The sequence below is a fragment of the Delphinapterus leucas genome, chromosome 11, assembly GCF_059928025.1.
Source record: "Delphinapterus leucas isolate spDelLeu-1000000601 "Yukka" chromosome 11, BTC_Dleu_Yukka2, whole genome shotgun sequence".
Lineage (NCBI taxonomy): Eukaryota > Metazoa > Chordata > Mammalia > Artiodactyla > Monodontidae > Delphinapterus > Delphinapterus leucas.
The window spans coordinates 27,079,364-27,102,206 of NC_143139.1; the positions used below are offsets into that span (position 1 = coordinate 27,079,364).

The 22,843-nt window shown below is 35.6% G+C and overlaps 1 protein-coding gene across 14 annotated transcripts in view; it reads left to right on the plus strand.

Annotated features, from left to right (window-relative positions):
* DNM1L (dynamin 1L) overlaps positions 1-22,843 on the plus strand; it is a 59,991-nt gene that overhangs the window by 25,576 nt on the left and 11,572 nt on the right. For 8 of the 14 annotated variants that reach the window (XM_022577932.3, XM_022577937.3, XM_089920486.1 and 5 more), the window contains exons 2-10: positions 2,892-3,039; positions 6,812-6,850; positions 8,316-8,362; positions 8,776-8,847; positions 10,094-10,180; positions 16,005-16,167; positions 18,615-18,735; positions 20,108-20,239; positions 21,162-21,368. In XM_022577932.3, the coding sequence (XP_022433640.1) occupies positions 2,892-3,039; positions 6,812-6,850; positions 8,316-8,362; positions 8,776-8,847; positions 10,094-10,180; positions 16,005-16,167; positions 18,615-18,735; positions 20,108-20,239; positions 21,162-21,368 (1,016 nt within the window). The remainder of the gene's footprint in view (positions 1-2,891; positions 3,040-6,811; positions 6,851-8,315; positions 8,363-8,775; positions 8,848-10,093; positions 10,181-16,004; positions 16,168-18,614; positions 18,736-20,107; positions 20,240-21,161; positions 21,369-22,843) is intronic. The other 6 variants (XM_022577933.3, XM_022577934.3, XM_022577931.3 and 3 more) reach the window with 2 other exon arrangements.

The following is a 22,843-nucleotide window of genomic DNA, read 5'->3' on the forward strand; positions in this document are numbered from 1 at the left end:
GTTTTTGGTGTCTGCCTTCTTTGGGTGAGGTTGGTTTAGTGGCTTGTTTAGGCTTCCTGGTGGAGGGGACTGGTGCCTGTGTTCTGGTGGGTGGGGCTGGATCTTGTCTTTCTGGTGGCAGGGCCATGTCTGGTGGTGTGTTTTGGGGTGTCTGTGAACTTAGTATGATATTAGGCAGCCTCTGTGCTAATGGGTGGGGTTGTGTTCTTGTCTTGGTAGTTGTTTATCATGGGGCGTCCAGCATTGGAGCTTGCTGGCCTTTGGGTGGAGCTGGGTCTTTGCGTTGAGACAGAGATCTCTGTGAGAGCTCTCACAGATTGATATTGCACAGGGCTGGGTGGTCTCTGTTGGTCCAATGTCCTGAACTTGGTCTCCCACTTCAGAGGCTCAGGCCTGATTCCAGGCTGGAGCACCAAGACCCTGTCAGCCATATGGCCAGGTACGTGGAGATTTTCTTGCTTTTTGGGAAGTCTGAGGTCCTCTGCCAGTGTTCAGTAGGTGTTCTATAGGAGCTGTTCCACATGTAGATGTATTTTTTTTTTTTTTTTAATGCGGTACACGGGCCTCTCACTGCTGTGGCCTCTCCTGTTGCGGAGCACAGGTTCTGGATGCACAGGCCCAGCGGCCACGGCTCATGGGCCCAGCCGCTCCGCGGCATGTGGGATCCTCCCAGACTGGGGCACGAACCCGTGTCCCCTGCATCGGCAGGCAGACCCTCAACCACTGCGCCACCCGGGAAGCCCCTGTAGATGTGTTTTTGATGTATCTGTGGGGAGGAAGCTGATCTCCATGTCTTACTCCTCTGCCATCTTGAAGGTCCCCCTTGCGTGTTGTTTAAATTATTTTAGAGTACAGAAAAGAAATGGGGGAAGCACCCATTTTACTTATGAGAGTGGCAAACCTGGACTCCAAAACCTAGCAAAACCGGATGTGCCACATAATCTTAAATTTGACACTCCTTATCCACTCAACATTACTTTTCTCCATCATAAGGGACCTTTCTGGACAATAGGAATGCCCTCTGCCTATTGGGTTTGGAAATGGGGAGCCTTGGCAGGACTTAGAGAAGGGAGGAGACTAAAGTCTGGGTATTTATTCCCCTGGCTTACTTCCTATGTGTAGGTGCCTTTGGCTGGCTCTCTAAAAGTTCTCATCCATCTTTTGGAGCTTGTGAGTGATAAGAGCTGCTCTGTCATTACCAGCCCACATTATTGCACTATCCCTTGTGATCCCCCTCTTCCAAAACTTTGTAAATAGTCCACTTGTAAATAAACTTTCCTTAAATTATTCTAACTTGAATGGGCCATCTGTTTCTTGTAGACCCTTTCTGATACAGTAGATGAGTTTAGGGTGTTTGCTTTTGTAGAAGTATGAAATTAGAAGATGTACTAGTTTTGACTAAGAAAAAATACAGTAAGGAAAACATTCTGTTACAGAAAAATATGAATTACAAAGTTGAAAAAATAGAAAATTTGTAAACATTTATGTATAATATAAAAATGCATAATAGAGACAAGTTTATATATTATTTGATTATATACTGTTTATTAGTATTGTGTCTATGTTAAATTTCCTCACTGTGATCATTGTAGTGTGGTTGTATAGTAGAATGCCCCTATTCTTAGAGATATGCCACTATATTTAGGGATGAAATGTCATGACATATTAACCTGCTCTCAAAAGGGACAGCAAAAGAAAAGATGTGTGTGTGTAAGAAGAGACATAAAGCAAATGTGTCAAAATACTAATAATTAGTTAAGGTATATGGTACTTTTGTTACAGTATATGGGTATTCACTGTTAATATTCTTGCAACTCTTGTGGCTTTGAAATTTTCAAAATAAAAAGTTGGGGGAAAATATTCAAAACAACAAAAAATAAATACTTACATGGATAAAGATCTTTATAAACTAATAAGACACATAATATACCAGCATTTGAACAAGCAAATCACTGAAGGAGAAATACAAAAGGCCCTTAAACAAAGTGATACTAGGCTGAATAATAAAGAAATGCAAATTTAAATGAACTGTCAGTGTTTATCTATCAAAAAAAAGTAGCAAAGACTCAAAAAAGTGGTAATGCCCAATGCTGATGGGGATGCAGCAGATTGAACATAAAGCATAGCTTGGTGCCCCCCATCTTGTAGTGTGCAGTCTGCTAGTATCTGAATGCATAAAATCTGTATGCTCTTTAATCACAGCAATTTCATTTAATGAACTAAGTAAATCTAATGAGGTAATAGGATAAGTGAGTAAGGTTATATGTACAAAGTATGTTTATTGCAGCATTGTTAATAGTGGCAAGGACCATTTAAATGTCCATCAGTTGGGGTTTGGTTTTACATACAGAATACTATTTAACTATTAAGCACAGAAGTAAATATATTGATATGGAATGATATCCCTGATTGTTATATTAAAAATAAAAGTGGGTTAGAGAAAAATACACATAGTACTACTATCCCATTTAAAGTAAAATATCTACATATTCTGGGCATAATTTTATGTATACCAATATTATATAGGTTTTGAAAATACCTAATATTATATGGTTGAGAGTATCAGAAAAGGTAGGAAAATTATGGGGAATTGGGGCTTTCATATTGTCTCTCTCTTTTGAGTTATAAATTTTTATATATCCCATGAAATAATCATAGATATTGTTACCACATAACTAATTGATTTTGCACTAGGGTATATATTTTCTCTTTTTGTACTTTTTTATTTTAAAGAAATAAAGATCATATAATAGAAAATAAACTTCATTTTAAACTTTCATTTTAAAAGACTTGGCAATAATTTTTTTAAAGTAATTATATAGCATAGTCTTACTGAGTTACAAAAAAATCTGTTAAGAAACTCATTTTGCTCTTGTGTATTCCATTTTCAGAGCAGTGGAAAGAGCTCAGTGCTAGAAAGCCTAGTGGGGAGGGACCTGCTTCCCAGAGGCACTGGTATTGTCACCCGGAGACCTCTCATTCTGCAGCTAGTCCATGTTTCACCTGAAGATAAACGAAAAACAACAGGAGAAGAAAATGGTAAATTTTAGAATTGGAATATAAATTATTTAAAAATTCTTCATTTTTGGTCCAATCTTCAAAATATATGAGCTAATTAGAAATTAGTGGCTGTAGCAAAATCAGTTTTGTGAAGAAAAGTGGTATGCGTCTTTTCTCATGTTAAAAAAGAGTAATTTTTGTTGTTTTTGAGGACCGTGAGTCAACTTGTTTGAAAGAGAACCTTTTTGGTAATTCAGTTTAGTAAACTGTTGTTAATGCTATTTAGTGGAGGATCTAGTGAGCTACTTGGTAAACGAGAATCAGTTATTTTTAAAAGATTTTGTGTCTTTCGGAGTGTTTTAAACTTTTTTTCCTTGTGTTTAAAACAATGTTTTTGCTTTTTCACTTTGTTTTAGAATTTAAATATTTTCTTTTTTTTGCCACGCCACGCGGCACGTGGGATCTTAGTTCCCCGACCAGGGATCGAACCTGTGCCCCCTGTAGTGGAAGCGCAGAGTCTTAACCACTGGACCACCAGGAAAGTCCCTAGAATTTAAATATTTTAGATTCTAGTTTAAATATTTACTTTTAAATAAAATTAAAATGATTTAGCTTTTCAGCATGACAATGTTATCTTACCTTCCCTTTTCTGGTCTTGCCATGTGTCTGCTAATTTTGAATCTTTGGCCCTTCAATCTAAGATGAATATTATTATTTATTTATTTATTTATTTATTTATTTTGCAGTATGCGGGCCTCTCACTGTTGTGGTCTATCCTGTTGCGGAGCACAGGCTCTGGACGCGCAGGCTCAGCGGCCATGGCTCACGGGCCTGGCCGCTCCATGGCATGTGGGATCTTCCCGGACCGGGGCACAAACCCGTGTCCCCTGCATTGGCAAGCGGACTCTAAACCACTGCGCCACCAGGGAAGCCCTAAGATGAATATTATTTTTAGAAAGAGTTTTTTTTAAAAAAATTATTATTATTTTTGCCACTCCACGTAGCATGAAGTATCTTAGTTCCCCGACCGGGGATTGAACCTACATTCCCTGCAGTGGAAGCATGGTGTCTTAACCACCAGACTGCCAGGGAGGTCCCTAATTATTATTATTTTTTTTACTATCCTCTTGCTAAGGCTTACCTATATAGCACATACTTTTTAGATTCCTCCCTCACCCAAATAGTAAACGTGGAGTATCATGATAAGAAAATATGCACCATCCTTTATAGCAGTTCTTCTTTGGTTAAACTGAAAATATTTTAAGACACACTATCTTTTTTTTTTTGCGATATGTGAGCCTCTCACTGTTGTGGCCTCTCCCGTTGCGGAGCACAGGCTCCGGACGCGCAGGCTCAATGGCCACGGCTCACGGGCCCAGCCGCTCCGCGGCATGTGGGATCTTCCTGGACCGGGGCACGAACCCGCGTCCCCTTCATCAGCAGGCGGACTCTCAACCACTGTGCCACCAGGGAAGCCCTAAGACACACTGTCTTTATTAACATGTTTTAAATTGCCTATTAAATATGTATCCTCTATTAATCATACTTTTACATTAGTGAGGTTTGGAATATTTGATGAGAGTAATATGTTTAATCTTCAGTGTTTGGTTCACATTTTGTCTTATTTATAAAAGTCTATAAAATGTTCTAAGTATTAAATTGCATTTGCAGCAGAGTACCATATTTGTTTCTCATTCTGCAGAGATCTGTTTTCAGTGAAGTTTCATTGTTTCTTATATTCTAATCTAAGATGGGATGATAATTTGATGCAATTGGAGTTACTTTAATTTCTGTATCTGATCTTTTCCTTTACTTATTATAGGAGCATTGTTGTGATAGTTTGATTTTTTTTTTTAAAGGGGAAAAAAAAAGACCTGTCATGAGCATCTACAATGACTACAGAAAGTTAATCGCTAAAGCAAGTTAATAAAGTTGTAGATGTTAACATATAATGATATAATGATAAATATTTTTGGATAGACTGCCAGAGGATATGTAGGAGTCTTTTAATTATATTAGGTAGCTTCTTGGTATATTATTCATCGCTTTGCTTTTCTGTAATATTTCTTTATTATTGAAATTCTGAACCTTGAATTTAATCATTTTGGACTAATTTATGGTCCAGCTTCAAATGTATAGAATAACTCTTTAAAAATTTCATTCTCACTAACTAACATCATCAATTTTACCAAATACCTTAAACTAAGACTTCAAGAAACTGTATGGTGTTAAGTCTGTTGCTTTTAACTCTTCATTTTCTTCAGTCACCTTGAAAAGGGCAGATGATATCCTGTCTCTCAGAAACTATTTGCAGATGTGGGCAGTGTTTCTGGAAGGGGTGTACATTTCAGCTATAGAAGTGTCAGTTCCTTGGTATCTCTTTGTTTGTATGTCCACTCGTTTTGTTGATGTCTGTTCTTGGTGGTTGGTCAGTAAATCTGCATATCTTTACCTATATATATATATTTTTTTTCCTCAAGCTTAGTGCTTATTTTTTATATTAAAAAACATAAAACCTCACTTCAAATGACAACTCAGCCACCCAGAACACAAAATAGATTTTGTAAATTTTGAGTACTAAATGTCATATATCTTATTAATAACTAGAATAGTTCTTTAACTTCTCATCAGAGCCCATTTATCCTTAGGATAAACAGTTCTACCTTACCACAAATCATTCTACCCTAGAGGAAATTAGGAACAGTGAAGCAGGAGACAGCCAGAAGAGTATGAACTACCTGACAGCCTGGCAACCATACAGGAGAAAGGGGAGGAAAACATAAAGACAGGAGAACTTCAAAAAAAGAAAAAATCAGTCTCTAACCATTTTGTATAGAGATTTGTAGCCTCAAAGGGCGCTATTATGTAACAAAGGCATAAGTTACCATTAATAGGTAAGTTTAAGAGCAGTGGATTCTAACACGACATGGAGCAGTATAATCCATTTTAAATATAGGTCTATCAAAACTGGCTAAACTACTTAAGTATTACTATGTATAATTCAATTATCAGGAAAATTTATATAACATGAGATCCCTCATTCTGCCAACTACATAGGATAATTGAGGTGTCAATATATAGATTTATAGTATTTCTCATCTTGCCCCCCACTTCTGCCAATGTAAAAGAATTTTCTGATAAAATCTTATTAAAAACAAAAACTGTTTTCAAATGAGATGGTGATTTAGTTTGAACTTTGAACTCTATGATTACCTTTCATATATTCATAAGAAATAAATCAGGTTTTCCTCAGATCTCCTTGTAGACTAAATCCAAAAGTAGCATGCTGACTAAAGACCAAAACTGTTTCTGTGGTGTTCTGTTAAATTCAATATATATTTCAAAGAAAATAATCCCTTAGAAAGCTCAATTGGTAAATACTTTCATATTTACTTTAAAGGTTTTGAAAGATGTGTTTGATATGTTTTGTAGATTTTTTTCCACTAGGTAATTTATCTTTACCCATAGTTATCAGATGTCTAAGACAAATTTTTGAATAGTAAATTAATTTTAATCCATTTTGTTAGAATTAGAAACCAGAGGTGATATAATTAGGTGTAATGGAAAATAAAAAATAAATTATGGCACACTATATACTTCATTTGTGTCATTTAAAATATTATATAATCCCTCTAATTATAACTAATTGTAATGGAAGTTTTATAGTTGTAAATTTGGAATAATTGAATGCATTTGAAATGGCATTTGAAATGTGTTCAGGTTTTTTGCACACTTGATTTTTTAGAAAGGTTTGAAATATTAGGGATAAGCACTAAACTTATCATTCTGTGCTGTTTCTCTTTAACTACAGACCCTGCTACATGGAAAAACTCAAGACACCTTTCTAAAGGTTTCCTTTATCCATTTGTTTTTGGCCCTTCTTTTCCTATTGTGCCTGCATGTGTGCTTTTGTACTCTTACAGGCTGTGTGCATTTTTTTTCTTCCATTTTTATTTGCCTATCCACATTGATTGATTGCAGGTGTTAGTGGTTCTTGTTACCTTTTGGCATTGCATCAGAATGCAGGCTTTTTTTGGTGGTGAATGTAATTTATTTTATTTTTATTTTTAAAAACATGCTTGTGAAGCCAGGCCTCTTCTATATGATAAGGTAAATTAAGAACACCCCTTTGGTATATAGTACCTGCCTCTGAGTTCTATTCATCTAGATTACTCCAGTCCTCCAATGAGACTTCTTGGAAGAAGGTACTAAGCTTCAAGTAGGTGAGCATTTTACTTGCAAAAAGGATCCAGTTTCTTTACCTTTATCCCACCAAAGAAATTGATCCACCTTTTCCTCAGTAAATATTTATTTGAATATCTTACAGTCATTTTTATTTTGATCTCAGGTGGCTGGTATGTGTTACTCATAAACTTAATCATTAAGACGTTTGAAACTCTGAATTTGGCAAAAACAGAATAGCTGTGCTTCGGGGAGGCAAAGTTAGTTTACCTTTCTACAGTTAAGCATTTCTAGCTTCTCTGGGAAAATCAGAACAAAATTTGGTCTCCAAGTCTCAGACCACTCAAAACAGTACCTGCAGTGAATAATTTTTCCTTTTTTCAGCAAGTGCAAGAGGAACAGACCTATTATTGGAAACTACTGGCGAGTAGCAACTCCATACAGGGCATATGCCAGGTTCCCCACACCCCATGCCATTTCATTTCTTACCTACCTTTAATTCCAAGGGAGAACATAATCTTGGTCCTGGGGGGGAAAAATCACGTTGAAAATGCATATAAATTATGGAGTAGCTTCACACTACTGAGAGAGCTCTTTAACGACAAATTGTGACTTTATGGGTTACCAACAAGAAACCAAATTAAAATAAAAACGACAAAACAGAATGAAAAGTTAGCTGTTTCATTCACATATTGCAAATTTTTAAGCGTTACATGTAAATCTGTTATATATGCTTTTTGCATTATTATTCAGTATGACTCATAAGTTTTCTTCTTTTAGCCATTAGCTTGAGTATTTTCATCAGATAAACTGCTTTTTATGTGTAAGATATTTAAAAATAAAGTATACATATTTTACTATAATATGAGAAGAGGTAAACAGTTTTATTTGTTAAAATCTAGATTTCAAATAGTGGGAAGACCTGTGAGCAACTCTGAAATTAGTCGTTTCTGAAATACCTGGTACAATTCTTAAAATGTGAGAGTATAATTTAGCAGATCTTAAAATATAAGTTAACTTGTAGTTAATGGCAAAATAGGAAAAAATAATATTGTACTGCCTTTTTGAATTCCTAAATAAAGATAAAAAGTAATTTCCATAGTTTCCAATAAATGGAGTTTTTCTTTTTCCAGGGGTTGAAGCAGAAGAATGGGGTAAATTTCTTCACACCAAAAATAAGGTAATTGTAGAAGAATATGGTGAAGAAGTAACATGTTGAAAACATTTTTTGGGGGTACAAGTAGTTGATAATTTAGTTTCTTATGATTGGCAATGTAGCATTGTTATCTTGAAGCAGCTGTTCCTTATAAAATAAATCTTATCTTAACATTTCTAACCATAGTAGTTTATTTGGAAAACATTTAAGTTGAGCCCTGTTCTCTCTGAGACTCTTAACTGTTGTGGGCTCAGGCAGCGTTGAAAAACTGATATAAACTATGACTCTTTGGCTCAGAAAAAATATATGTGTATATTAGAGTTTGTTTACTAATTCTCTGAAGCAGATCCGTAGACATCCTTGAAATTTATCAAACCCTGCTTAAGAACTTTTAATCTTATTTTGAATACCGTGTTTTTTGTTTCAATAATTTTTAGCTTTACACAGATTTTGATGAAATTCGACAAGAAATTGAAAATGAAACAGAAAGGATTTCAGGAAATAATAAGGTAGGCATCTCTTTAGAGCTGGAAATTATACCCATTGGTAAATATATCATCGAGAGTATTCTGGTCTTTGAAACTAATGGAGTATTTTCCCAAATATATAAAAACTTTATTTAATACCTTTTGTTTCTTAGAGTTTTTATATGCTATCAGATATTTCATTTAGGTGTTTATTCTTGATTTTGAGATGTATATATCACTTTATTATGTAACTTTTTTAATTTAATACTTCCTACAGTGTTATCTTTTTCTGCTGGATTGACTGTATTCTAATTTAAGAAGCAATATATAACTTACAAGATCCATGTATTTTGAAGAGCTCTTTTTCTTACCTGAGTAAGGCTAGATTTACTTATGAAAGCAAACAGAGGGAAATTAAGGGTTTTTTTTTCAATGAAAATGAAAAGTAATGTTAACAGCTGAATTGTCTTCTCAGATTCTGAGAATTTAAAGTAAATTAGGTGTCTAAGATACGATTAATTTTGACACGAGGCACTATCACTGACTCCCTTAAATGCTTCTGTTTTCTCTCTCTTCTTTCTTTATTCTTATTACTTTTCTGTTCCCTTCTCTTTTGTTGTTACCTCCATTCTTGTATGAGTACATTTAATCCCACAAGTGGGCCTTAGCTAAGTACTAATATTAAAAAATACTTATTGAGTCCTTTTATCTGCCGGATGCTGTGCTGGAGAGGTTTTTCCTGACAAAAAGGCATTTTTGGAGCCATGTTAATTTCTTTATGCCTATTCAGGATATTTGTCTCTGTTTTAGTGATTGACCAAGCTTTATTTATTATTGGTCTCTGGGCAGGTTACCTTTTAGTTACTGCTGCTGCCGCCATACTTCCCTGATTTGGATAACTTGTTACCTATGTCTCACTCCCTGAACTCAAGAACTTCATAAATTTGGATAGTGATACATTATTCTTTTGTTTAGCACTAAGTCTATTAAACATATTTAAGAAATGTTATCTGCTGAGAATCCAGAGAAAAGAATGTGAAATAATATAGGGGAAATAAATTGTGTATATTAATAGTATAAGGTTGGATGGGATTATAACCTATGGCTAGCTGCCTTATTTCCTATATGTTTCATCAGGTTTTGATTGTTGAAATGTTTTAGAAATCATGGTTTATTTAATATTTAAAAGCATCTAATGTATAATACTTAAAATGAGGTTTACTTTAGCATTTTTATTCGTTGAAATTTTAATGTGATTTTAATATGATATTTTAAAACTTATTTTTAGGGAGTAAGCCCTGAACCAATTCATCTTAAGATTTTTTCACCCAATGTTGTCAATCTGACACTTGTGGATTTGCCAGGAATGACTAAGGTAAAGAATAGTTGTTACTCATTGTGGGTATGGTCATGTTTGTTTTCACTTGAACAAATGTAGTTTTTCCTTAACCTCATATAGATTAATCAGCTTTTTTTTTGCAACTACCTTGATCTATTAGCAGCATTTGACATAGTTGAGCCCTTCTTTCTCCTTGAAACACTTTCTTTACTCTGCTTCCAGGATACCACACTCTAGAGGATTATTTCTGATCTTACTGGTCATTCCTTCTCAGTCTCTTTTGCTGGTTTCTTGTCTTCTCAATGTCTAAACAGTGAGTGCCCCAAAGCTAAGTTTTTGGACCTCTTGTCAAAGGGGTACACCTAACCTCTTGAGGATTTCATCCAGTCTTATGACTTTTTTTTTTTTTTTCAGTCTTATGACTTTAAATATGAGTGTCTGTATGCTGACAACACTCAAATATCTCCAGACTTGTATATTCATCTTGTATATCCACTGTCTACTTGACATACACACTTCAGATGTCTAATAGGCATTTCAAACTTGATGTGTCTAATACCAAATGCCTGATCTGTCCCTCAACCTGACTTGATCTTTCTACAGTCTCCTCCATCTTAGTAAATGGCAACTCTGTTCTGCCAGTTGCTTAGCCAAAAAGTTTGTAGTCATCCTTGATACTTCTTATCCTACACCCTACTTTCTCTGTCAGCAAATCCTCTAGCTCTCCTTACCTTTAAAATACAGGCATACCTTGGAGATATTGCAGGTTTGGTTCCAGACCACAACAATAAAGTGAATATTGCAATAAAGTGAATATCGCAATAAAGCAAATCACACAAATTTTTTGTTTATCCAGTGCATGTAAAAGTTATGTTTACACCATACAGTCAACCCTTGAACAAGGGTTTGAACTGCATGGGTCCACTTATATGTGGATTTTTTTCGATAAATATATTGGAAAAATTTTCTGGAGATTTGTGACAATTTGAAAAAACTTGCAGACAACTGCATAGCCTAGAAATACTGAAAAAATTAATAAAAATTAACATACAAATCTATTATAAAAAGTTAAAATTTATCAAAACCTATGCACACACAGACTGTACATGGTGCCGTTTGAAGCAGAAAGAAATGTAAACAAATGTAAAGATGCAGTATTTAATCATAACTGCGTAAGATGAACTGTAGTACATACTGTACTACTGTAATAATTTCATAGCCACCTTCTGTTGCTGTTGTGCTGAGCTCAAGTATTGTGAATAGCCTGTTAAAATGCCGTGTGATGCTAATCATCTCTGCTTGAGCAGTTCATCTCTCCAGTAAATCATGGTAAAAGGTGATCTCTGTGGTTCTTGCATATTTTTCATCATGTTTAGTGTAATACCGTAAACCTTGAATTAACACCATGAGACCCATATGAAGTGCCACTAGTGATGCTGGAAGTGCTCCCAAGAAGCAGTGAAAAGTCATGATGTTACAAGAAAAAGTTGAATTGCTTGATATGCACTGTAGATTGAGGTCTGCAGTTGCCCACCGTTTCAAGATAAATGAATCCAGCTTAAGAACCATTGTAAAAAAAAAAGAAAAGGAAATTCATGAAGGCAGTGCTGCAGCTATGCCAGAAGGCATGAAAACCTTGCACTTTATGTGCAATGCCTTTATATCTTGTATTGAAATTTCAACTTTTATGTGTGTGCTGGATTGCTGTAGGAAAGGCATACCTATAGACTATAACATTATTTGAGAAAAAGCAAAGTCAACATATGACAACTTAAAGCAAAAGGAAGGTGAAGGATCTAAAGCTGTATAATTTATTGCCAACAAAGGATAGTTTGATAATTTCAGAAAGAGGTTTGGCTTAAAAAATGTCAAGGTAACAGGAGGCAGCAGACAAGTTCTCAGATGCTATTAAGAAAATCATTAAGGAGAAAGGATATCTGCCTGAACAGGTTTTTAATGCAGATGAAAGTGCCCTATTCTGGAAAAAAATGCCACAAAGGATATTTATTAGTAAGGAAGAGAAGCAGGCACCAGGATGTAAGGAAGGAAGGGATAGGCCAGCTCTACCGTTTTGTGCAAATGCAGTTGGGTTCATGATCAGGACTTCCCTTATCTATTAAGCTGCTAACCCCCAAGCCTTGAAGGCAAAAGAGAAACACCAGCTGTCAGTCTTTTGGTTGCCCCAAAAGAAGGCCTGGACAAAGAGAACCCTTTTCCTGGACTGGTTCCATCAATGCTTTGTCCCTGAAGCAGGAAGTACCTTTCCAGTAAGGGACTGCCTTTTAAAGTTCTTTTGGTATTAGACAGTGCCCCTGGCCACAGGTGCTGAAGTGGTCTACTTGTCTCCAAACCCAATGTCCCTTATTCACCCTCTAAATCAGGGAGTCATATGGACCTTTAACGCTCATTACACATGGAACTCTATGGAAAGGATTGTCAATACTATGGAGGAGAACCCTGTTAGAGAGAACATCATGAAAGTCTGGGAGGATTACACTATTGAAGATGTTGTTATTGAAAAAGCCATGAAAGGCATTAAGTCTGAAATAATAAATTCCTGCTGGAGAAAGCTGTGTCCAGATGTTGTGTAAGACTTCAGGATTTACGACAGAGCCAATCAAGGAAATCATGAAAGAGACTGTGGACATGTCCAAAAAAAAAGTGGGTGGGTGGGTGAAGGGTTTCAAGATATGAATCTTGTAGAAATTCAAGAGCTAAAGTAGACAGTGCATGGGAGGAATTAACAGAAGATGACTTGATGGAAATGAGTACTTGTGAAACAGTGCCAGATGATGAGGAAGAAGATGTAAAAGAAGCAGTGCCCGAAAACAAATTGACATTACACGATCTGTCAAAGAGTTCCAATTATTCAAGACTGATTTTGACTTGGTGGAAGAAGGATTGGCACCATATAGAAACATTTTTAGAGTGAAAAAACAAGAGTCAGACAGAAATTATGATGTATTTCTGTCAAGCTACACTGAGTGTGCCTGCCTCTCCTGCCTTCCCTTCTGCCTCCTCCACTTTTTCTGCCTCTACCACTCCTGACACAGCAAGACCAGATCCGCCTCTTCTTCCATCTACTTCACGTGAACAACAATGAGGATGATCCACTTCCACTTATTGAATAGCAAATAATCATCATGCCATAGAGTTCTGTTGTATATGTGTGTGTCTTCTTGTGAAATCTAGTAACTGTATGGCAAGAACTGTATGAGAGGTCTTCCCTGGTGGCACAGTAGTTAAGAATCCACCTGCCAATGCAGGGGACATGGGTTCGAGCCCTGGTCCGGGAAAATCCCACATGCCGTGGAGCAACTAAGCCCATGCGCCACAACTACTGAGACTGCACTCTAGAGCCTGCAAGCCACAACTACTGAGCCCGCATGCCACAACTACTGAAGCCTGTGTGCCTAGAGCCCATGCTCCACAACAAGAGAAGCAACCGCAATGAGAAGCCTGCGCACGGCAACGCAGAGTAGTCCCTGCTCGCCACAACTAGAGAAAGCCCGTGTGCAGCAACAAAGACCCAATGCAGCCAAAAATAAATAAATTTTTAAAAAAAATTAGTTCTTTAAAAAAAATAAAAAAAGAACTGTGTGAGATGTTTTTGTGTCTTTTGTCATCATTGCCTAAGTACTCATTATGTAGAACATCATGTACAAGACTTGTATTGAAATGGATAGCCTGTCTTTATATAGGTATAAGGTGAATGATATTTAATGTAAAATTAATAATGTGTTTTCTTACTGTTTTATAACTTTGCTTTCAAAGAATTATATTACCATGCAGTATGCCTTTCTTTTGTAATTGGAGAAACTGTGTATCAGCCTGTCATCACAGGTAAGTGGTTTCCATACTGTATTATGAATATGACTTTAACACTGTATGCTATAAAAATTTTATAACGATTCACTCATTAGTGTATAGGCTAGGCTGCTGTGAAGCAATCATATCGATTACACTAGGCTACCATAAAGCAATCGTATTGCTGCTTCTTTGTTATCAATGCGTGAATTGTTATATATGTAAATAAATATGAATTTCTTTTTTACGTTATCTTTTCATTTTTGATATCTAGTGTCAGTAATAACATATAACATCTACAGTGTTTTGTTATCATATAAGACTATTGATGTTGGTACTGACAGAAGATTTATCTTGTAAACGGATGACATAAAATATCGATAGAGTACAGTATTGTAAATGTATTTTCTCTTCCTTACGATTTTCTTATTAACATTTTCTTTAGCTTACTTATTGTAAGAATACAGTATATAATACATATAACATATAAAATATGTGTTAATTGCCTGTTGTTGGTAAGGCTTCCACTCAACAGGAGGCTATTCGTAGTTAAATTTTGGGGAAGTCAAAAGCATATTTTCGACTACCTGAGGGGGTCAGTGCCCCAACACTGTTTTTCAAGGGTCAACTGTACTTTGGTCTGTTAGGTGTGTAATAGCACTATGTAAAAAAGCGATGTACATACCTTAATTAAAAATACTTTATTGCTGAAAAATGCTAACCATCATCTGAATGTTCAGTGAGTCGTATGCCATCTTTCTGCTGGTGGAGGGTTTGAAATATTTCAAGAATTATTAAAATGTGATATAGAGACACAGAGCGAGCAAATGCTCTTGGAAAAATTAGTGCCAATAGACTTCCTTCTCACAGGGTTGGCACGAACCTTCAATTTGTAAAAAATGCAATATCTGCAAAGTGCAATAAAACAAGGTGTGCCTGTATATCTGGAACTCTGTCACGTCTTACAAACGCATAGCTACCGTCCTGAGCTAGCCACTATCATCTCAGCTGGATTACCACCATAGTCTCCTAAGAGGTCTTCCTCATAATTTATTAACTAAGCAGCCAGAGTGATATTATTAAAGTGAAAATTAGATTGTGTCATTCCTTGGCTCAGAATCTTTGTAGTGGCTTCCCACTTCACTCAGAGTAAAAGCTTAAGTTCTTAAAGAGATCTAAAGTATCTACTTGATCTGTCTCTATTACTCTTCTAGCTCCTTCTGCTCCAGCCTTCTGCTATTTTGTTCACTTTACTGGAATGTTCTTCCCCCAGGTATCTTCTTGTACCTCTCCCTTATCTCTTTCAGTTTGTGGTCATTCTCTCAAATGTCATTATCTGGGTGAGGTCTCCCCTGATTACTCAATTTAAAAGCATAATCCCGTTTAAAATAATGATTTAAAAGTATAAGCTCTTTTTTCTTTATTTATTTGGCTGCTTAGTTGGGTCTTAGTTGTGGCATGCAGGATCTTCTAGTTGCGGCCTGTGGGATCTAGTTCCCTGACCAGGGATCAAATCTGGCTCTCCTGAATTGGGAGCGCAGAGTCTTAGCCACTGGACCACCAGGGAAGTCCCTAAAAGTATAAGCTATAACTAAGTATTCCTTAGCTTCCTGTTTGCCTTTATTTTTTCCATAGCCCTACCACCACCTAGATACTATGTATATATGCGTTTATTATCTGCTTCTCATCACTAAGGCTCAGTGAAGGCAGGAATTTTGGTCTTTCTCTTATTCACTACTGTGATATAATCTGGTATGTAGAACAGTGCCTGAAATAAAGGTTGCCAATAAATACTTGCTAATTGAGTGAATGAATGAATTTGTCTCTAGGCAATTAATATTGACCAATCCTTAACATGGTAGACTTTTGATATTTGCAAGATTACATTTTGAGACTTTTACATATTACCAAATTCATATATACTGTAGTATATAATTTCATTTTAATTATCTGTAAATAGAGTAATACCTATATTCTTTGGATTAAACGGAGGAAAAAAAAAAGCTGAGTTGATTTTTATTACTAGTTCCTTGATCATCTCTTTTTGGTCCAGGTGCCTGTAGGTGATCAACCTAAGGATATTGAGCTTCAAATCAGAGAGCTCATTCTTCGGTTCATCAGTAATCCAAATTCCATTATCCTCGCTGTCACTGCTGCTAATACAGATATGGCAACATCAGAGGCACTTAAAATTTCAAGAGAGGTAGATCCAGATGGTAAGGACAGATGTTAATTTTTAATGAGATACTTGGTTAACATGGTAAATCTACCCTCGAGAGGAGTTTTTATTTTTAAAAAGAATATCTCTAGCTGTTAATACACATTTTTAAAATAATGCTTTTCTATTTTACTTATATTATCAACTAGAAATTTTGGTGGAAATGGATAAATTGCTGTACAGGCTAGGCAAAAATACTTCACATGATGTCCATATTTGTAATGATTACCTAATGATTTTAAAATAAGAAGATGGCTTCGCAAAAAGTTTGTTTTGTATAAATAAAATGATTTAGGTTTTTGAATGGCTGATTTCTAAGAATGACTGTCATGGTAGATAATCATTGTAGACTATTATAGTATAGTAGGTAATTATGGTATCTACATTCTGCAGAGATTCAAGGCAGAGGGGATTCTTCGAAATATAGTTCATGCTGTGAGTCAGTATATGATACCTGACTAATGCTGCAGTGTGCATCTTATATAAGATGCCAGACTGTAAGTTATTATTGCTGCTAATAAATGTATGCTTTGCTGTATACAGGAGCCATTTTTTTTTTCATCTGAGTATTGAGGGTCTGTGGGCAGTGTCATGTTTCTTATTTCCTACTTTGAATAAAAATTTAAAATAAAAATTTGGTAGGAAATGTTAATGCTAAGACTGCTAATTAAAATTCCTATAAACGGCGTCATTTCTTAAAATTTTTTATTTCAAGTTTTTAAGAAACTTATTATATGAGTAATTAATGTTCATTTTAGATTAAAAGATAAACTATATCAAAATGTTTATCTAAATTTTATTTTTATTATATAAAGTAAACTGTTAGGCATTTTATATACATTAATTCTATTTTAAACTGACCCTTGAGCCATAAATATAATCGTACTTTTGATCTAGTGATTTTAATCTAGTAATATAGTATAAGGAAATAATCCAATCCAGTATTATTTATAAAAAATTAGAATCAATATATGGCCCACAGTAGGAATGATAAGATAATAATAGAATACGGAATCATTAAAAAGGATGATTTTATAGATTTGGACCAAAATACAAAAATGCTTCTAATTGAAAAATGCCATATGTAAAATTGGAAATTATGCAGAGCAGCTGGAACTCTCATACATTGCTGGTGGGAATGGTATAGCCACTTTGGGAAAAAGTTTCTCAGTTTCTTAAACAGTTAAATCTGTAATTCCACTCCTAGGTTATTTACCGATGTTAAATGAAAACCTATGTTCATATAAAGAACCTGTATGCAAATATCTATAGTAGCTTTATTCTTAATCTCCTAAAACTGAGAACAACACAGATGTTTCTCAAATGGGGAATGAATAACTAGACTATAGTGTGTCCATGCTGTGGAATACTACTCAGCAATAACAAGGAATGAACTATTGATACGTTCAACAAAATAGATGACTCTCACAGCATTATGCCAAGTGAAAGAAGCCAGACTCAAAAGGCTATATATATGATTCCATTTATATAGCATTCTGGAAAAGACAAAACTAGGAATGGGGTAGTACAAGGAAATTTTGGTGGGGGTTGGGGGGCAATGGAACTGTTTTGTTTTGAGGTAGTGGTGACATTGCATTTGTCAAAACTCATAGAACTGAAAAAAAGCCATTAACCAAGAGATGTTTAAACTCTCATCCCTGGATCCTGTCCACGCTGGCATGGTGAATAAATTCTGGCATTTTGGTGGCAATGAGAGGAGCCAGCGATTCATTGAGCGCTGTATCCGGGCCTTCCCCACCTTCTGCCTGCTGGGGCCAGAGGGTTCCCCTGTGTCCTGGTCCCTGATGGACTAGACAGGGGAAGTGCAGTTGGGGGTCACCCTGCCTGAGTACCGGGGCCAGGGTCTCGTCTCCCATATGTTGTTTGTCCACACCCAGGCTCTGGACAAACTCGGCTTCCCCGTATATAACCATACAGAGCCAACAAAGTCATACAGAAAATTAGTCACAGTCTGCATCATATCCCATGCCCTGTGATTGGAACCAGTGGAACTGTGTACCTCTGTGAAGCAGCCCTGAACCCAAGACAGTGTTGGGTGGGCTGGTTATGTGGCAAGAGATGCCGAGGGGTGGGCAGAAAGAAAAAATAAATTGTAATGAGCAAAAAAAAAAAAAAAAATTCGTGAATTTGTGCTCTGCAAAAATTCACTCACTAGGCATGAGTGAATTTTAAACAAATTTTTAAAATGCTAATAAAAAAGTTAGCCCGAAGAGCTAATAAAAAATTATATGTGAAAAATTTTTTAAATTAAACATGATGATTAAAAGTAGTTTTTAAAAAGTATTTGTAAGCAAAGGTTAGAAAAACATTACCAAAATGATGGCAACGGTAATGTTAGGTGGGATTATAGATTAGGATTTTCCTTTATTAATACTTAATAGCTTAATTTAATGGGTCATTTCTTTTCTTTTTTGCATTTACCAGGTCGCAGAACCCTAGCTGTAATCACTAAACTTGATCTCATGGATGCGGGTACTGATGCCATGGATGTATTGATGGGAAGGGTTATACCAGTCAAACTGGGAATAATTGGAATAGTTAACAGGTTAGCAATCAAGAATGGGATAAGAATTGCAGCATTCTCATTTCAATGCAAATCTGAATTTTTTGAATCAGTCTGAAATGTGATAGTGTCCCTACTTTTTCCCCTTTTACTATAATCTTGGTATTGCTAAAGAATTCATTGCTCTAAAGGAAGAGATTCACTAAAGCCTCCTGTAGATATTTTTAAATAGAAAGTGTTTCTAAAGTAAGCAGTGCCACAAAATGGAAGAAAATTTAATGGCTAGGCTTAAAAAGTCCCTGTCTATTACATTATGTATGAGGAGGGCACTGGATAAAAAAACATATTATTTAGTTTACACCAGTCAAGTGTTCTTAAGGTGGTAGTATTTTAATAGATCGATTTAACCCCTAGCATTAGTGATTCTATGTAATTGCCAGGAAGTGACTTGGAGAAATTTTATTAAACGTATCCTAATTATAAGTAGGTGAAATTAAAAATTGTGGAAAGGAAACTAACTACAGTTGAGTGTCTACTTAAGTTTTAGACGCTCTACTGTGAGAAATTTTTAAGGGTATCTCTTTGAACCCTTACAACATCCCTGTGAGATATGTATATTGGTCTGTTTTATAATCAGAAAACTTGTTATACATTTACCAAAGTCACATGGCTGGTGAAAGCAGAGCCAGATTCAAATGGAGATCTTAGTCCAAAGCCTTTATAATATAGGAAGCACTGAAATTGTCATGAGATCTGGGTTCTACTCCTAGTTCATCTACAAACTAGATATAATGTGGGTTTAAATGGCTCCTAACATCTTTGGTCTCAGACCTTTTAAAATGAAAATGTTACTAAGTGATGTCTTTACAGTTGTCTGCTTCTAATCACATGTCCTTCTCCCTCACCCCTACTCTTTTTTAAAAAAATTCCTGTTATCTCTTTTCATGCAAGCAGGTGGTATAAAACTGTTTGTTGTATTTGTAGATGGCTACTCTTCAATTTAGTTGCCTGTCCATGGATAAAATATACAGTTGATTAAGACACACATATATTTTCACCTGTTTATCCCTGTTACTTAAGAGTACTGCTTTTGACTGTAGTTAATGGTAATAATGAGGCCTAAATTATTCAGGCATTGGTTACTTAAAAGTCACACAGTTTGAATCTTGGCTGAACTACTTAATATGTGACTTTGGGTAAGTTAGTTAATCTCCCTGGGCCTTAGTTACTTTGCTATAAAATGGGATAATACCTATTGCATAGACTGATTGTGAGAATTAACAGTTCATGTCAGGCATTATAGACAGTGCCTGGTGCCATCATCGTTATCATTATTATCATCATCCTCATTATCCAGAGTACTTAGTACCACAGTTGACTTTAGTTGAACAGTTTTGTTATTTTTCAACCTTAGGAGCCAGCTAGATATTAATAATAAGAAGAGTGTAACTGATTCAATCCGTGATGAATATGCTTTCCTTCAAAAGAAATACCCATCTCTGGCCAATAGAAATGGAACAAAGTATCTTGCCAGGACTTTAAACAGGTAACATTTTTTACCTTTTGGAAAATGAGATGTTTCTGGGTTGCCAATAGGTGTCTGAGACCTTTGATTATCAGTTCCTTACATTTTTATAGTGTCCTTGTCTGTAAAATTTCACTTTTTGTTTCTTGTAGGTTCTTATAATGTAGATATTTATTTTTATTGAGGTGGTTGGCATTAAATCATCGTGTAGTCTAGGAATGCTCAAGTGAACTTTAAAATACCTTAATCATGAAATTCTTGACAGTCATTTTACTTTTGATGATAGAACTAGATGGCAGATGACTTCATTTCCATTTTGTATTTCAGGAACTGAGTTAAGATTTATAATTTTCACATAACCTATTCTTAATTTAGGATGTCTTCTATTCCTATTCATAAAAAGAATGTAAACTATACACCTTGAATTCTGAGTATGCACTGATGGTAGAGGGATTAGAAGGCCTTTCTAAATAATTTATAAATGACTGAAGTAAAAGCTATTTTCTTTTACTTTTGGCTTATTCCCTAAATAAATTAAAGGCTGATGGATATGTATCTTAACAAGATTGATTTTCACTATGCTGAGTATCCATTGTAAAAGATAAGTCGGAAACCAAAATAATGCAGGTAGAATTGGATTGAGTAGCTTACATTCTTTGAGGTAACTGCAATAATATAAAAAATTTTTTAAAATTTATATTTGATTCTCTAGCAGTTGCTACAATTTGATGGGTTGAAGGCACATTTAAAAAGCATTTACTAAGATGGTTTCCTTCATGTCATTTTTTTCAGGCTACATATTTACCTTCTAGTCTAAGATTGCATTATTTCCTACCAGGGCAAATTGACAGGTTTCCCTATTATTTGCATTTTAAAATTTGACCTGCCTGGGTCTTCAAAATACACAATTACTTTAAAATTCTTCCTTTCTCACCTTTGTTAGGCTACTGATGCATCACATCAGAGATTGCTTGCCAGAGTTGAAAACAAGAATAAATGTTCTAGCTGCTCAATATCAGTCTCTTCTAAATAGCTATGGTGAACCTGTGGATGATAAAAGTGCTACTTTACTCCAGCTTATTACCAAATTTGCCACAGAATATTGTAATACTATTGAAGGAACTGCGAAATATATTGAAACTTCAGAGCTGTAAGTAAGAAATTTCTCTATGGATTTGGTTACCTGGATTGATAGGTTAGATAAAGATAAAAGATAAAGATCTTTTGTTACAGTAACTTAACTCTGAGATTATCTGATTGTAATTTATTATCTGTAAAACAGGAATATCATTTTGTAGAAATGATAATGTCTCATATGTATGTAAAATGCTTTATAAATTATGTAAAGCACGGTAAAAGTTTCAGGGCTTTCTTTAAAACAAGACTTTAATTGATAAGCATTTATAAAATTTTCATAATTAAAAAAATGTTTGTTGTTTCTTTAATACACACAATATAATTGTTCATGAAAAAATACAAAAATGCATATAAGTAAAAAGAGTAAAACATAAGGACAAAATTGCTTTTAATTCCATCATTAAGAAATAATCCCTGTTACTTTGGCATTAATCTAGACATTTTTCTATGCTTCTATAAAACATATAACTGCCTGTAATACACATCTTTAGAAATCAGATGCTATGGAATCATTTCTTTAAATCAACATGTCACAAACAACTAGTAGTAATTGTATATTTGTACTCTCAGTCTTAAGATTTACATAGTATTTTACTTTTTAGACATACACTCTTATTTGTTCAACCAGTCCCCTACTATTGACAGTTTGCTTTCAGTTATACACAAATATAAACAATGTTGTGATGGACTATCTTTGGGCCATGTATCCAAGTAAACCCTTAGGTTAAATTTCTAGAAGTGGAATTACTAGATGAAAGGGTATATAACATCCTCAAAGTCTCTTATTATTGCTATACTATTAGTAGATTGTATTTTTAAAAATAAATATATTGATTTTATTTGTTTATTTTTGGCTATGTTGGGTCTTCATTGCTGTGTGCAGGCTTTCTCTAGTTATGGCGAGCAGGGGCTTCTCTTCATTGCAGTGTGTGGGCTTCTCATTGCCGTGGCTTCTCTTGTTGCAGAGTACAGGCTCTAGGTGCGTGGGCTTCAGCAGTTGTGGCTCACGAGCTCTAAAGTGCAGGCTCAGTAGTTGTGGTGCGTGCATGGGCTTAGTTGCTCCGCAGCATGTGGGATCTTCCCGGACCGGGGCTCGAACCCGTGTCCCCTGCATTGGCAGGCGGATTCTTAACGACTGCACTACCGGGGAAGCCCGATTGTATTTTTTGTGTTGTTTTTTGTTGTTTTGTTTTGTTTTTGTGTTTTTTTGCGGTACGCGGGCCTCTCTCTGTTGTGGCCTCTCCCGTTGCGGAGCACAGGCTCCAGACGCGCAGGCCCAGCGGCCATGGCTCATGGGCCTAGCCGCTCCGCGGCATGTGGGATCTTCCCAGACCGGAGCACGAACCCGTGTCCCCTGCATCGGCAGGCGGACTCTCAACCACTGCACCACCAGGGAAGCCCCGATTGTATTGTTTTACTACTAGCAGTATAAAAGAATATCCATTTCTCTAAACTCTCACCTTTAAAAAAATCTTTTAATTTTGAAAA